The 13471-nt window shown below is 44.0% G+C and overlaps 1 protein-coding gene across 1 annotated transcript in view; it reads left to right on the top strand.

Moving 5' to 3' along the window:
• MTUS2 (microtubule associated scaffold protein 2) overlaps window positions 1-13471 on the top strand; it is a 184963-nt gene that overhangs the window by 162662 nt on the left and 8830 nt on the right. The window contains exons 8-13 of the mRNA XM_005149779.3: window positions 1508-1722; window positions 3973-4078; window positions 5927-6000; window positions 7588-7686; window positions 9114-9233; window positions 12146-12243. Coding sequence (XP_005149836.2) covers window positions 1508-1722; window positions 3973-4078; window positions 5927-6000; window positions 7588-7686; window positions 9114-9233; window positions 12146-12243 — 712 coding nt within the window. The remainder of the gene's footprint in view (window positions 1-1507; window positions 1723-3972; window positions 4079-5926; window positions 6001-7587; window positions 7687-9113; window positions 9234-12145; window positions 12244-13471) is intronic.

A 13471-nucleotide genomic window follows, 5' to 3' on the forward strand; every position in this document is an offset into this window, starting at 1 on the left:
GTGCCCAAGCTACCTTGCACAGGTGTACTTAAATTGTGGTTTAAGGCTTAAACCACAGCAACCTAACATGATCTGTGGTCACAGCGGTAGGTAACTTTGATTAATTGTTGCTATCCTGAAAAAAATGAGCACAGTCTGATACCACAATAGAAAATGACAGGAAAACACAGGGGGGATTGCAGCATATTGAGCAAATATATAGTCATAGAGTAAATATGGTTTTGAAACATTCAAAAATTGTCTACCCAGACAGACAGCTGCTTCCAGTGCACTGATTTACAGCACCATACAGGTCCGTGCATGACAAAGGAAGGCTGAGTGGCTAATATAGATGATATATTCAAAAGGTGATCATGTTTCTAAACCAGCTCTGGGTCTAAATCAATAAAAAGGTCTAGAAGTGCTTTTAAAAACACATCTCTGAGAAGACAGTGTTGTTCTTAATGTTATGGTCATGACGATTTTAACCACGTTTTACCTTTTAGATCCTTGCATCAGCAAACTTGCTCTCTAAATGTAGTCTGGCTGACCTCGTCCAGCTTGCCTCAGGTCTTCAATATCTGGATTGACTGCAACCATTCTTCAGCAAAGCAAAAGGCTGAGGACACACTGCTGTTTAGGGACTCAGGGAACAATACTGGTGGGGAACCAAATAGGAAATAGACTGAATGTCCTCAGCTTGATGGAAGTGTTGGAGTTGCACTTCTATAACTAGTTGTGGACATGGTTGTGAATTCAGAGACATGGTCACTGCGTTGGTTCACAAGAGGAAAAATATCACATTTTCTGATTGCCTTCAGTACCAGCCTTTCATTTGTGCTGATTCCATGAAACACACACAGTAGTGGTTTGAATGTTAAAAAAAGTTGAGCAAGCATGTATTAATGGATTCAAGAGGTGGAGCTGCTGTGAAAGACAGGTTTATGGGGTGAGCAGCTTCTAACAGCTGGAAAATGGGACATATATGAGTTACATTTCCTTCTCCTGATCAAATGGTCATCATACCCCCTGCATAACATGTGCACAGGATGTGCCTTGGGAGCCCAGGCAGCTTCCACCTTCCTGGCACATCACTGGAAGTGGGGACTTAGTCGTGATTGCAGTTTGAGAGAGAAGTCTTGCATCCCAGTTGAAAGGCTTTGTGTCAAGTGATTGTCTCACATGCTGTTTCTTATATACAAGGCAAAGTAAAAGCCCCAAAGCCATGATTTGTGCATCCAAGACTGTGCTGGCCAGGAGGGGACATCCAGTCAGCCTGCAGGTCCATGGAGTTCCTTGCTTCCTCTAATTATTATTATTGCGCTTCATCTGACCCCAGTTTTGCAATCAAACAAATGTGTATTTGTGTGTGTGTGTGAGGGAAAGTGACAAAGAAGCATCAGCCAGACTTTCTTGGTGTCTTAGCCTCAGAGTCAGAGAGAACTGCTCTGCTCAGTGCAAATAGATCTGATGCCACTGTTTGCTCCCATGGACTTCAGAGCCCAACTGTATGGTCTTGTCTCTACAGCTCTCAACACAGCAAGATGGAAGAAACTACAAAGCAAGAAGGAGGAGCTGGAGAGGCGCTTTGAGGAAGAGGTGAAGCAGCTTCACAAGCAGCAGCAGGAGGAACTGCAGATTCTGGAGCAACGGCTGCAGGAGGAGTACAACACCAAGAGGGAGAGCCTGCAGGAACAGCACAGGCTGCAGCTGGAGCAAGTCAAATTGCAGCACCAGGACCAGGTCAGTCTCTGCCTGTTCCCTTTGAAGAGTAGACTATGCCAGTACCGGGTTCAGCTAATGAAATATATGGAACGCTCCAACATGAAGACACAGGTACCAAACTGATGACTGGTTCTTCCTTCCACTGCTCAGAGGAAGAGAAGCACCCAGTTCAGAGCATGCCAAAATGAGCCAGCTTACTTGAGGGAGCAGAGTCATTCAGCTCTGACACTGCTGAGCTGGCAGTGGTCCCAGCCAGAATTACAGCAGAGGCACTTAACTCATGAGCTTCTTTTTATAGCCAGAAATAACCATGACATGGGTTAACTGAGTTAATCAAGCCTATAGAGTCAGTTAGTGGCAAAGCTGGAATTAGCATCCAAGAGAGCTGCTTCCCAGTAGACTCTCTGCTATGAAAAATCGCAGACAGGAGGTTACACTGCAAGATTAATAGAGTCATTTGGGATGTGGATGTGAAACACACAGAAGACAGAAAAATCCCTGCAGACCATTTGGAACCTATTTAATTGTTTTTTTAGATAAATAACCTGCCAATGATGGTGGCAGTGAAAGGAGAATCCTTCACCTTCTGAAGATGTTGGAGTTGAGCAGATCATTCCTATGGGGTGCTGCTCAGCTAAGAAGCAATGAGAGTATGAATAAAGAGTTAAGCAAGGGCAAGGTAAAGAACATGGCAATGCTCATGAGGTTTCAGCACACAGACATCATGTACAAGGACACTGTGATCTGGGAAAAGAGAAGTGATAGTTCCTATCCCATTAGTAATCCACTGAGTCATCTAGCCCTGCTTTCTCTGCACTTTATTTGTTTTCCCTGCAATGTTATCAGCAGGCTCAGTCCTCCTTGTTTTGCAAACAGTTCTTCACCACTGAGTTGTCTCGCGCATTATTATGAAAATTAGTTTGGATAGTTTTAAATTCCATGTTAAAGGCCTATCTTTCATTCTAAGAGCATGCTTTTTCCACTGTGGGTGGAAAGTTTGTTTCTTTTGGGTAATCTAACACATGTGTTTGACAATTAAGTGCATTGAAATAACATTTATTCCATTCAAGACATGCTCAGCTGCAGTAACTTTCTGCCATTATTTAACATGACAGTGAGCAAAAAAAACCTGTTTAAAGTCACATTAATTTGCAATGAACAGCTGTTTCATTGTAAAAGCAAATTAGTTTGATCCTCTGCATTGCTAGTTATCACAGATAATGTGTTAAATGGAGGGAATAAGATCCCTGTGATTACAAAACCCAAAAAAGCAAATCGATGCAAAACTGTTCTGGACCGCTGACAGAACCTTGGTCACCACCATTTTCTTCAATGATGCATGTCAAAACACCATCATTAGGGAGCTTGCATTGCCTTTACCCAAGTCTATTAACAATGTACTGAAGGAGTCCCAACCCATTGGATGCACAGGAGCACAGGCTGGCCACTCTGGCTACATCCCTGTTCCCATGATGGCTCTGTGCAACGTGGTGTGTGGTGCAGTGTGCTGGGCAGCTTGCAGCAGTGGGACCTCTTTCTGGCCTCAGTATGAGATTGGGGAGGAAGATTTGTGGCTTCACTGCTGTCTTCCTTACTTCCACAGCAACCTGAGAACTTGTGTGTCTGCATTAAAAATGTGCTGTCATACCTTCCATCAGTTTATTGATGTGGACTCAAAATATGCGACTCAAGAGGACATAGGAATTTGGGTATCAATTACTTTGTAGGATACTCTTTTTCAAGAGGAAGTGTGATAGATTTTCCTTTTTCATGCCCACTGATAATAATTTCGATGTTTCTCTAGAAATAAATATTTTAGAACTGTGAATTTTTCATAGGCACTTTCCAGGGAAGTTAATTCAAGATCTTACAATAAAAAACATTGCAGCAAAGTGCTGTGCATATTCATCTGACCATCAGAGGGAGTCAGGCCATCAGTTTAGATTAAGGGAATGTTGAGATTTCTGAACATTTCATAAATGGCTCCTTCACTTGAGGGCTTTTTTGTCTTTTCTTTCTTATGTATCTCTTTCATAGCCATTAAGTTAAAAGAGCAAAAACACTATCAGCATTGACTATTTACTACCACTCAAGGTGTCAACATGCCTGTTTCATAATGAATAAAACTGTCTCAGATATTGGAAGTGTCATTCTCAGTAGATGCCTTTCCTGTTTCCAGTTCACTGGAGCTCTCTATCAGTGGGTTTTTGGCAGGCCACAGCATGTCTAACCTTGTCTCTATGTCTCCATTCATTGTTGTTGGAGCAGGTAGAAGATATCACAGCTGTACATGAAGCTGCAATGTTACAGCTGGAAAATAACCACATAGTTGCCATCACAGTGCTGCAGGATGAGAATGACTGCAAAATCCAAGGTAAGACAAAGACAACTCCATGGGTACAAAGCTATTCCAGAGCAGGGATTAGCACTGTAGTGAGATCATGTAAGGATGGATTTTCTTCCTCCAGAACAGGGGATACAGAAAATTTGTGTGGGTCTAGTGCTTTCATGGGTAGGGGGAGGATCACCAGGTTTGTGCTAGGTGTTAGGGAGAGCTGTGTACAATCTGACTTGGACCTGACACTATCTTAGGGATCTTTGGGTCAAAGATAAGGCTTTCTCCATGGGTCACTGAACACAGAGATGAAATTCCACCTCACTTCACACAGAGACTTCTCTCAAGAGCCTAATCCTTGGGAAGCCAGAGCTCAGTGGTGCTTGGGAAGCCAGAGCTCACTGAGCATCTCTGAATTTAGGTGCTTAAATGCCTATACTGCTTCTAAAACAATGCTCACAGTTTTCAGTGGCAAAGGTTGTGGCTGTGCTGAGCAGACCAAAGCCACATGCCAGTGCAAATCAGCACCTCAGCACTGTTATAAAGAATTTTGTGTTATGGGTTTTCCATGGGATTCGATGCTGCTGACAGAGCTGTGTCCTCCCTAACAGTTCAGTACCTAAATACATGTCTTTGCACACGCCGTAGCTGATGTGTAACAGTATCTGTACAATCCTCTTTTTCTTTTTTTATCTTTTTACATATAAGCATGAGAGTCTAATTTTTAAATATTTCTAAGTAGGTTTTCCCACAGCTTTCCCCGGACAGGCCCATATTGCTTAGCTCTGCACTGTGTCGATTACAGACACAGCCCAGAGCATAATGTGAGCTGAGAAGAGTCTATTCCCCTCTCCTCTAGGCAGAGATGGTATCTAACCTACTATTTTTAAATTAACATATACAATTTTGAAAATAAATAAATAAAAAGAAAGCTGTTCTTTGCTTAAGGATATTCTTATCTGTCCATTTCTGTCAGTGTTTTCTGATGATAAAAGCTGGCTGTGAAGTTTGTGCTCTCTGCTCTTGGTGCGGGTATGAAATGCCCTCGTGTGCATGGAAAAGGCATTGCAGCAGCTGCGGTCTATTGCGCCGTACAGGGCATCAGAGCATCAGTTATTATTACTGCTGTTATTGTGGCTAGTGAGCAAAGGTTAGAGAGGAGAACCCCAAGGGGTTGAAGGTAAAGACAAAAAATAGAGTGTCTATATACTAAAAAGATAGGTTTGAAACGGAAAAATTGCACTGAATGATAGTTTCATGCTATTGGTATAGACATTACATTTTATTTTACTTTGGTTATTAAACTTTTGCTTATTATTAAGTCCAGAGTGAGTTGTTCTAGTAACGAAACCTTTAATTATGTAACATAAATAGGGAGCTTATTTGTCTTTGGGCTCTGTCAGTCTCACTAGTGGAATAAACCTCACAGGTCATCTGCCACAGCTCCTGGAAAAGCACAATCATTTGCATTTTTGCATCTGAGTCTCTGACCCCCCTCTCTATCTTCCCAAATAAATTGCAACCCCAGCTTTTAAATATATCTGATTTAAAAATCTTTGATGTGGGGATATTCACTCTGAATGGTAAATGACCCATTGTCAGACCGACCCTGTGTGGATCAGAGCTCCCAGGAGCTGGGAATTTGGAGCAGTTCTGAAAAATCAGAATCTGGTCATGTAGAAATAGAGGATCCAGGGAAGGACTGAGAAATTCTGATCCTAAAACCAATCTGTTTAAGGTTTCAGAGTACTTTACTACCAGTTTCCTACTCGACATCCATGCCCTAAAACTGCATCCTGAATTGCATGTGGCTAATGATGTCTGTGCTCCCAGAGCCTGGCTTGCTGGACTTCACTTAGCAATGTCATGTCTGTGTTTCTTCCCCAGAACTCAGTATTGCTCACAAACTGGAAAAGGCACAACTGGAGGAGAACTTTGAAAAACTGCGGCTCTCGCTTCAGGTTGGCTGTTTTGTTATTCCCACCCCTGCAGTGATGCTGTGGAGCAGTCAACGGGGCAGCCCCAGCCCCACTGCTGGCTGCCAGCACACCAGGCTGCTGCTTCTTATCAGCTATAGCCCCTCTTATCCTCCTTCTGTCCAAACTGGGATCTGGCAGAAAAGGTTCCCCTTCAGGTTTTCTCCTCCCCCTTGGCTGGTTCAACACAACACTATCTGAAAGAAAAGAGAGGGCAAACCTGAAGGGACAATAAAGCAGCTGGATAAAGCAAAGAAAGGTCCTTTTGACCCTTCTGGCCTGGCATGAGTCGTGAAGCTGAGCGCTTCCTTGCATGGCGGGGAGGGCTTCAGCACTTGAGGTGGCTGTGAGCATCACCTTGGCTGTGTGGTACCCTCTGGCATGCTCAGAAACGCTGACCTTTCCTTGCCTGGCCCTGTGCCTGTGCTTTAAACTCTTTCCCACTGGCTGAACGCGCAGAAGCTGGTCCCACGGTGTTGACACATGCTCATTCCCACCGGAGGGCAATGAGGTTCCTGCGAGGGATGGACCAGGGTTGGTCGCACTGTACAGCCAGGCTGCCGCCAGCCGGGGTCAGTCCTGCACATCACAACTCCCACATCCAACTCTAACACCACGCTCAAACTCGGCTTTTTCGATCCTTGTATTTTCACGCTGTTCTCACTCTCTAGATGAAGAAATCCCAAGGAGGGGAGGGCAGAAGCGTGGCCCTGTGATTCACACTGAGTTCAGGAATCTTGTCTGAACAAGTAAAGGTGCCACAGCAAATAATGGAGGCTCTGGCTGATTTTGTAGGCAGAGATGAATTACAGCTTTTAAAACCCCTGACTAGCACATACTGTTGCACGCAGCAACTGTCACTGCCTTCCTCATCTGCTCTGACAGTTTGAGGCATGTCAGCAATTTTGCAATAAGCACTGATGTAATGTTACAGCCAAGCAATTACATATACGAAAGATAAGAACACTGGTTTCACAGCAACTGTGGCTTTTACAAGTGTTTTATAGAGAGAGGTAGCAGGAATGCCTTTGATGGTAAAGAGAAATGAGAGCTTAAAATAACATGTTGCTCCTATTTATAGTCTCTGAGATGAAATGACAGTCATTTAAAGCCCACACCACTAACTCCTTGGTTTTTACCTTGTTTTAAGGCTAGAAAAAGAAAAGAAGCAGGGAGGAGATACCCACTACCTCTTTCAGACTCTAGGGACTGTACAAATGATCTCCTTCATGCCTGTAATGCATCTCTCTGTAATGCCAGCTCTCTTAAGGAAGGACATGCTAATTCTCATCCAGCTCAAAGTGATGGGGTGGTTTAGCATCAAAGACATTTCATGAACTAGTGCCAGGCAGTGTCAGCCAGCCCCAGGCATTGCAGGGATTCCCTGAGGCACTGGGTTATCTCAAGGCCCACTCTGTGTTCAAGTGACCTTACATAAAAAAAACTTAACCTTGCAGGGCTTTCTAAGTCTTCTCCCGCTGCCCTGGTGGTTTCACAGAGCAGATTAACTTGTATGAATGTAAGAGGGCTGGTAACATGGCTGGTGTGTTCATTGATGTGTCTCTCCTCCAGGACCAGATAGACACCCTCACCTTCCAGAACCAATCTCTTAAGGCCAAAGCAGACCGATTTGAAGAGGCTCTGAAGAAAAACACAGAGGAACAACTGAAGGTAGATGGCTACTATAACTATACAGTCATCAAGTTAGGCATTTCTAAGTATGAATCACATTACACGGCTCAGTGGATAGCAGTGGGATCCTTATCCCAGGCACTGGGGGAGCAGACCCCAGACTAGACCCCAAATCCTGAGCTCTGAGGGGGAGTCAGAGACTTTAGTCTAGGTCCATCCTTTTCTGATTTTACTTGTTTTTCTCTATTCTTTCACCCAACATTTTCAGCTCTGTCTCCAAAGCATTTCATTAACTCCATCTAGTATATCCTTACTGCTGCCTATCTTCTTTCCCTTCTTCCTCCCTTTCTCTTTACTTTTATGTCTTTGCACACTTAGTATTTCGGGGGTTTTGGTTTTAGGGGTTTTTGTGTGTGTGCCTCCTGAACCATCTTCTTTGATACCCTCTGCATTCCCTCTTTTCTGTTTTGTTTTTTTTTCCTGGATTTGGAAGGGGCAGTCCTGCCATATAAAGTACTTATTCAATTGCTGTCTGCTGGGGCACTGCTGTTTATTTACAGTGTGTAAGTAAACACTGCAATTAATCTGAAATGAAATTACCCTAAAGAACCCTTGGGGCATTTCAGTGTGTGCACAGCACAACCCCATGGGCAGCTGTATCAAGATAACAGAAGGGATAGAATGAAAACAGTGGTGTGAGGAAGGGGGTCGATAACTCCTTAGGAAAGGAGCAAAAATGTCTGAACCAGTCTTGGCCATGAGAAACATGCAGCATCTGTCCCTTTCCACCTTCACTGCAGTACTTAATTTATGTGAAAGGACAAATTCTGCTGTGTCACAGTGATGTTAATGCCAAGCACCACCAAGCAGCTCACTGGAGTGAGTTACACTGGGAAAAAATCCAGAGCAGCTTAAGTCAGAGACAATATTTCATGAGTATAATTCAGAGTACATCCTTTTCCCATGGGTTTAACCCTAGTATCCCCTACATCTGAAGTTCTTGAGCCAAAGAACTTTTTCCACTAGATCTGATTTTTGTTAACAGGCACTGCAACACTGTGGGGCAGGCAGGACAGAACACTGGGGTTTACAACTCCAGTCCCCTTGTCTGGTTTCCTCAGTTTCATGTTTGTACTTTTTCCAAGCCAAAATCCCTGCACAATTATAAAACACAGTTGTCAAGACCTGCTATGTTTCCAAGCTAGGAATAGGAATGAGGTTTCTGACCAACTTGGCATCCCATCCTTCTAGCCATGAGGGTGGTCAAAAGAAAGGTACTGTTGGTTATCTAACCAAAGGGATGGTCTAAGAGAGAATATCAGGGTCCCAATGGACTGCAGAGGCCCAGGTCTAGGTGGTTTTCACATCACTGAGACTCCTAAACCACTGGGTGCATTGAGGGAACTTTATCTTATGAAGGTGTGTTTATGGCTGACTGATATCCAAATGTTTGGTGTATTTTCTAGATTGTACGAGCTCCATACCTGCATTTAGAGAAAGATCTGAAGAGCTTGAAACATGTTCTGGAAATGAAGAACCATCAGATTCACCAACAGGAGAAGATGATTATGGACCTAGAAAAACAGGTGAGTTATCATTTTTCCTCTGGAGGAGACATCAGAGAGATAATAAAGTAGAAGTTTGTTTACAGCAGATGAACTTTAAAAGGGTAAGGAAACACATGAGGTTGGGGCAAGACACAGTCAAAAGGGTTCATAAACGGCTCTATATTGTGTGATTCCACTGCCAACCTACATAGCTGCACCATGTCTCTGGCTTTCACTCAGGAATTGAGACCTTTTCCCATCCCTTCACCCACCGATGCCACTCGGTATTTCTCCCACACATACATTGATCTGTACTGCTTTTTAATGCAACACTTCCTCAGCCTGTTACATTAGCCAGTGAGGGAAGTGGAACTTTGTGGTAGTCCAGGACTTCATTTTGTACCCCAGCCTGCACCACAGGAGCCAGGTAGCCATTTAGGGATGGAAAGGGCAAGTAGAGGAAGATTGAGCAACATGTGTCTCACTGCTGCTTATGCAGGCATTTAGGAAGCTCCAAGCCACGAGTATGAATTAGCAGTATTCAGCAAGCAGTCCCTAGCAAGGTTTATGCTAGGAAAGGTCTCTCCATCCCTAAAGTAATGCTTTTCTGCAGTCTACACTGTTTTCTCACCCATTGCTTGTGGCGGTCCCTAATGAGGAACTCCCCAGTTCACCATCAATTACCATCTTTGTTGGAGAGCAGGTTCATTTTGTAAGGCATAACCTACAGTGACAGTAAATGTACAGTGTGGTGGCAGGGTGAGGTAATGCCTCAGCTGGGGAGCCAGGGCAGCTGGTTCAGCACAGCATTCAGCAAGATTTGTTTCCATTTGCAGGGAAATTTGAGAACTCTGATGGTTATTTTGCTGAACAAATGCTTGAGTAAATGGATGTACAGAAAAATGCCTCTTTACAACTGAGGCTTGTTAACTGTGCTCCTTCCAGCACGCTGCCCCTAGAGCTAAGCCAGCGTCTGAAAACATGCTCTGTAGCGTTCTACTGAAAAAAATACAAACCAGACAACAGCCTAAATAATTCCTGGTCATTGAGCTGCTCTTGCTAATTAACCACATACAAGACACAGTCCTGGTCCTGCCCTTCGTAACACTACTGTAGCACAGAGGCTTTCTGTATAAAGACAGAATCACAGACTGGTTTGGGTTGGCAAGGACCTTAAGATCATATAGTTCCAACCCCCCTGCCATGGGCAGGGACACCTCACACTAAACCATATGACTCAAGGCTCTGTCCAACCTGGCCTTGAACACTGCCAGGGATGGAATATTTACCACTTCTTTGGACAACCTGTTCCAGTGCCTCACCACCCTCACAGTAAAGAACTTCTTTCTTATATCTAACCTTAACTTCCCTGTTTAAGTTTAAACACATTACCCCTTGTCTTATCACTACAGTCCCTGATGAAGAGTCCTTCTCCAGCATCCTTGTAGGTCCCCTTCAGATACTGGAAGGCCACTAGAAGGTCTATGAGACTACTATGAGATCTACCTTAATAAGCACCAGAACATCTAGGGCATCTCCAGATGCTGTGAAAGATGGGGTGCCTTGTATGGGAGCAGGAAGGCATTTCAAATAGAAGGTCAGGTTTGGCTCCTTGTCTGCAGAAGGGGAGGCTGAAAATGAAGGTGGCAGGAGGCATGGTATAGGGTGAGGGCTGCAGTGGAGAGGATAGGAGATGCACGTCTTCTTCCATGCTTCATGCTGTCATGCCTACTACTTCTTAAAACTATTGAGGGAGCAAAAAGAGCTCTCAGAGCATTTCAAAATGACACCAAAATATTTGCTCTGCTTTAACAAAACATACTGGAATAGGCCAGAATATCTGAAATCAGGAGTATCCTTTACGATTACCTATATAGGCTGGAAACCGCTGCATAAAACCAATGCTTCTGACATATAGTGTGAGTTATTGCTAACTCCAGTGCACAGTATTTTGGTTCTTTATAAAAGGTTGCAAAATTCAATAACAGAGCTCACACAGAGCTAAGGTTACCCTGTGCTATCTTGTTTTCTTGCAAAAATGTTGAATTCAGCAAAATTCAAACTGCTAGAAAATGAAGAGCTAAAGTGATAAAGTATATCAAATTCAAAACTTGGGGAAAACAGGGCATATGAAGCTGTGGTACCCGCCTATAAACATCTTACTGACATCTTAATACACTGCTATTAACATCCTCAGACACTGTCCTTGAAATGTCCCAAGTAAAAGCTGCCTACACTTGGGATAGGATTCATTTCACTTAATTGCAGCTTAAAGTTAAATGTCTAGTTTAAGCCTGTCATTAAAGTCGACACTGTCAGCAGTGGAGAGAAGCGTCTTCAAAGGGCAGCCCACCTTATGTGAGTGCAGCAGCAGTCTAAGGTTGCTGCTGGATGTAATCTGCACCGGTAGGTAACTCTTTCCTCCCCAGAACTAGGGAATCATAATCCTGGAGGCTGGATGCCAGACATTTATGTCTGATGAGATTACCTGAGCTGGATGATGCACATCATACCACTGTGCACTCCTCCTTCATTAGTAGGTGACCACTTGCAACACAGTGCCATTTCCAATCCTATGATCCCCAAGTGCCACCAGCTTCCTGTCCAAGAAGAACAGCTGGTAACACTGGCTCCCGAGGGATAAAAACTCTGGGGGAACCACTGAGGAAAAGGTTTTATTTGTGCTGGACAAGACTAAGACCTTCCTCTTCCTCAGTTAGCAGTAAGAGGTAGTTCAGCTCTGCCCCTGCTCAATGCTCTGCCAATGACCCCACTTCTCCAGTGTGATGTGGTATGACTCAGACCTGTCAGTCTCAGCTGCAGTTAAGATGACCACCTCCATCTATTCTCAAATTTAGAATTTGCTTTAGGGACAAATAATGATAAGAACAGATTCTCTCAGATCAGGTGCTGGGCTTTCTGCAGACTGAACAAACCTCCCTTCATTGCAGGCAGAAAAAAACCTAAAACTGGAAGAAAGAATCACCATGCTGCAACAACAGAATGAAGAGCTCAGAGCCAGGATTGAGCAAAATACTGTCATAACAAGGTTTGTGCTGATATTTGCAATCTGCCTGGGCTTGGAATGAGACTCCAGATCTTAGCTGCCCAAGGCTGGCACTTACTTCCTAAGGGAAAAAATTTATTTCTTCCTGAAAGTGCATTGGTGTCCTGTTCTGCTTGTTTTATCAAGTCTCTTTCATATTGGGGTTTGCTTACTTCAATGTAAGGAAGGCCACGTATCTGTCTGTGTATTCCTATGATTATTATGCTGAGACAAAAGTTGCCAGTGGCTTCTAATCTCAGCATCGGTGCCCTGAGACCTGTTAGTCAGTGGGTAATGAGGTTGGGAAATGGGACAGTTTCAGAAGACATCCTAATGATGTCACTGTCACCCAGGCCAAGTTATCCTTTGGTGGGTTTTTTCATCTGCACTGTTTGCACCCTTCTCACAACTTGACAAAGGTGACAAGGCTCCTTGTGTTAGGTGGTATACAAAGAAAAGGGTAGGACAGTCACTGTCCTGGACAGATTTTAGTCTGCTAAGGCAAGAGACAACAGTAAGAGCCAGGAGGAAGAGGAACGAGGAGGAGATGCTGGATCAGAACTTGTCCTAGCACACAAGCTGTGTAGCTGTCATTGTTGCCAGAAATAATGCTGTTTGCCTCAAATGCAATTTTTAGCTGACATTTTAAAGCCTCAGCATCTCATCTCTGATTAAATTTTAAGGTTTTTTTTTTTCATTCTAGTGTCTCCCTTATTAATGATTCAGCCTTTAAAAACTGTCTCTTGCACACGGATATTTTAAAAAGGCAGCACTGCTTGAAGTAACATTCAGATTCGGTGAGGATTATGTTTCCTCTCACCTGATTTAAATACCTGTAACACACATGTCACTGTCTGGGTGGGTGTCTGCAGCCTTGCTGTGCTTGGGGAGGGAAAACAGGGATTTAAATGTCTGGTTCCCCAGACCAGTTTGATTATTTGGGCTAAGTGAGTTGTGCTCTAGAAGTGGCAGTCTCTCTCCACGCCTGTGATAGCAGCCAGGGTGTCTGGGTCAGTGCTTGGCATCTCTGCATTGCAGCGGGCTGTCTCTGCCTGGGTGAATAGCAGCCTCCATGGCCAGCGCCTGGCTGCAGTGCTTTGCTTCTTGCCCCTGACTATGTAGATATTGGTTTTGAAGAACATCTCTGCAGAGAAATTCTTGAGGTCAGCCAGGGAAGTGAGTTCCGAGGACAGTGATTTTCCAAGGTAACAGTTTGGGTACAGCTCTGGGG

The sequence above is a fragment of the Melopsittacus undulatus genome, chromosome 2 (assembly GCF_012275295.1).
Source record: "Melopsittacus undulatus isolate bMelUnd1 chromosome 2, bMelUnd1.mat.Z, whole genome shotgun sequence".
Taxonomy (NCBI): domain Eukaryota; kingdom Metazoa; phylum Chordata; class Aves; order Psittaciformes; family Psittaculidae; genus Melopsittacus; species Melopsittacus undulatus.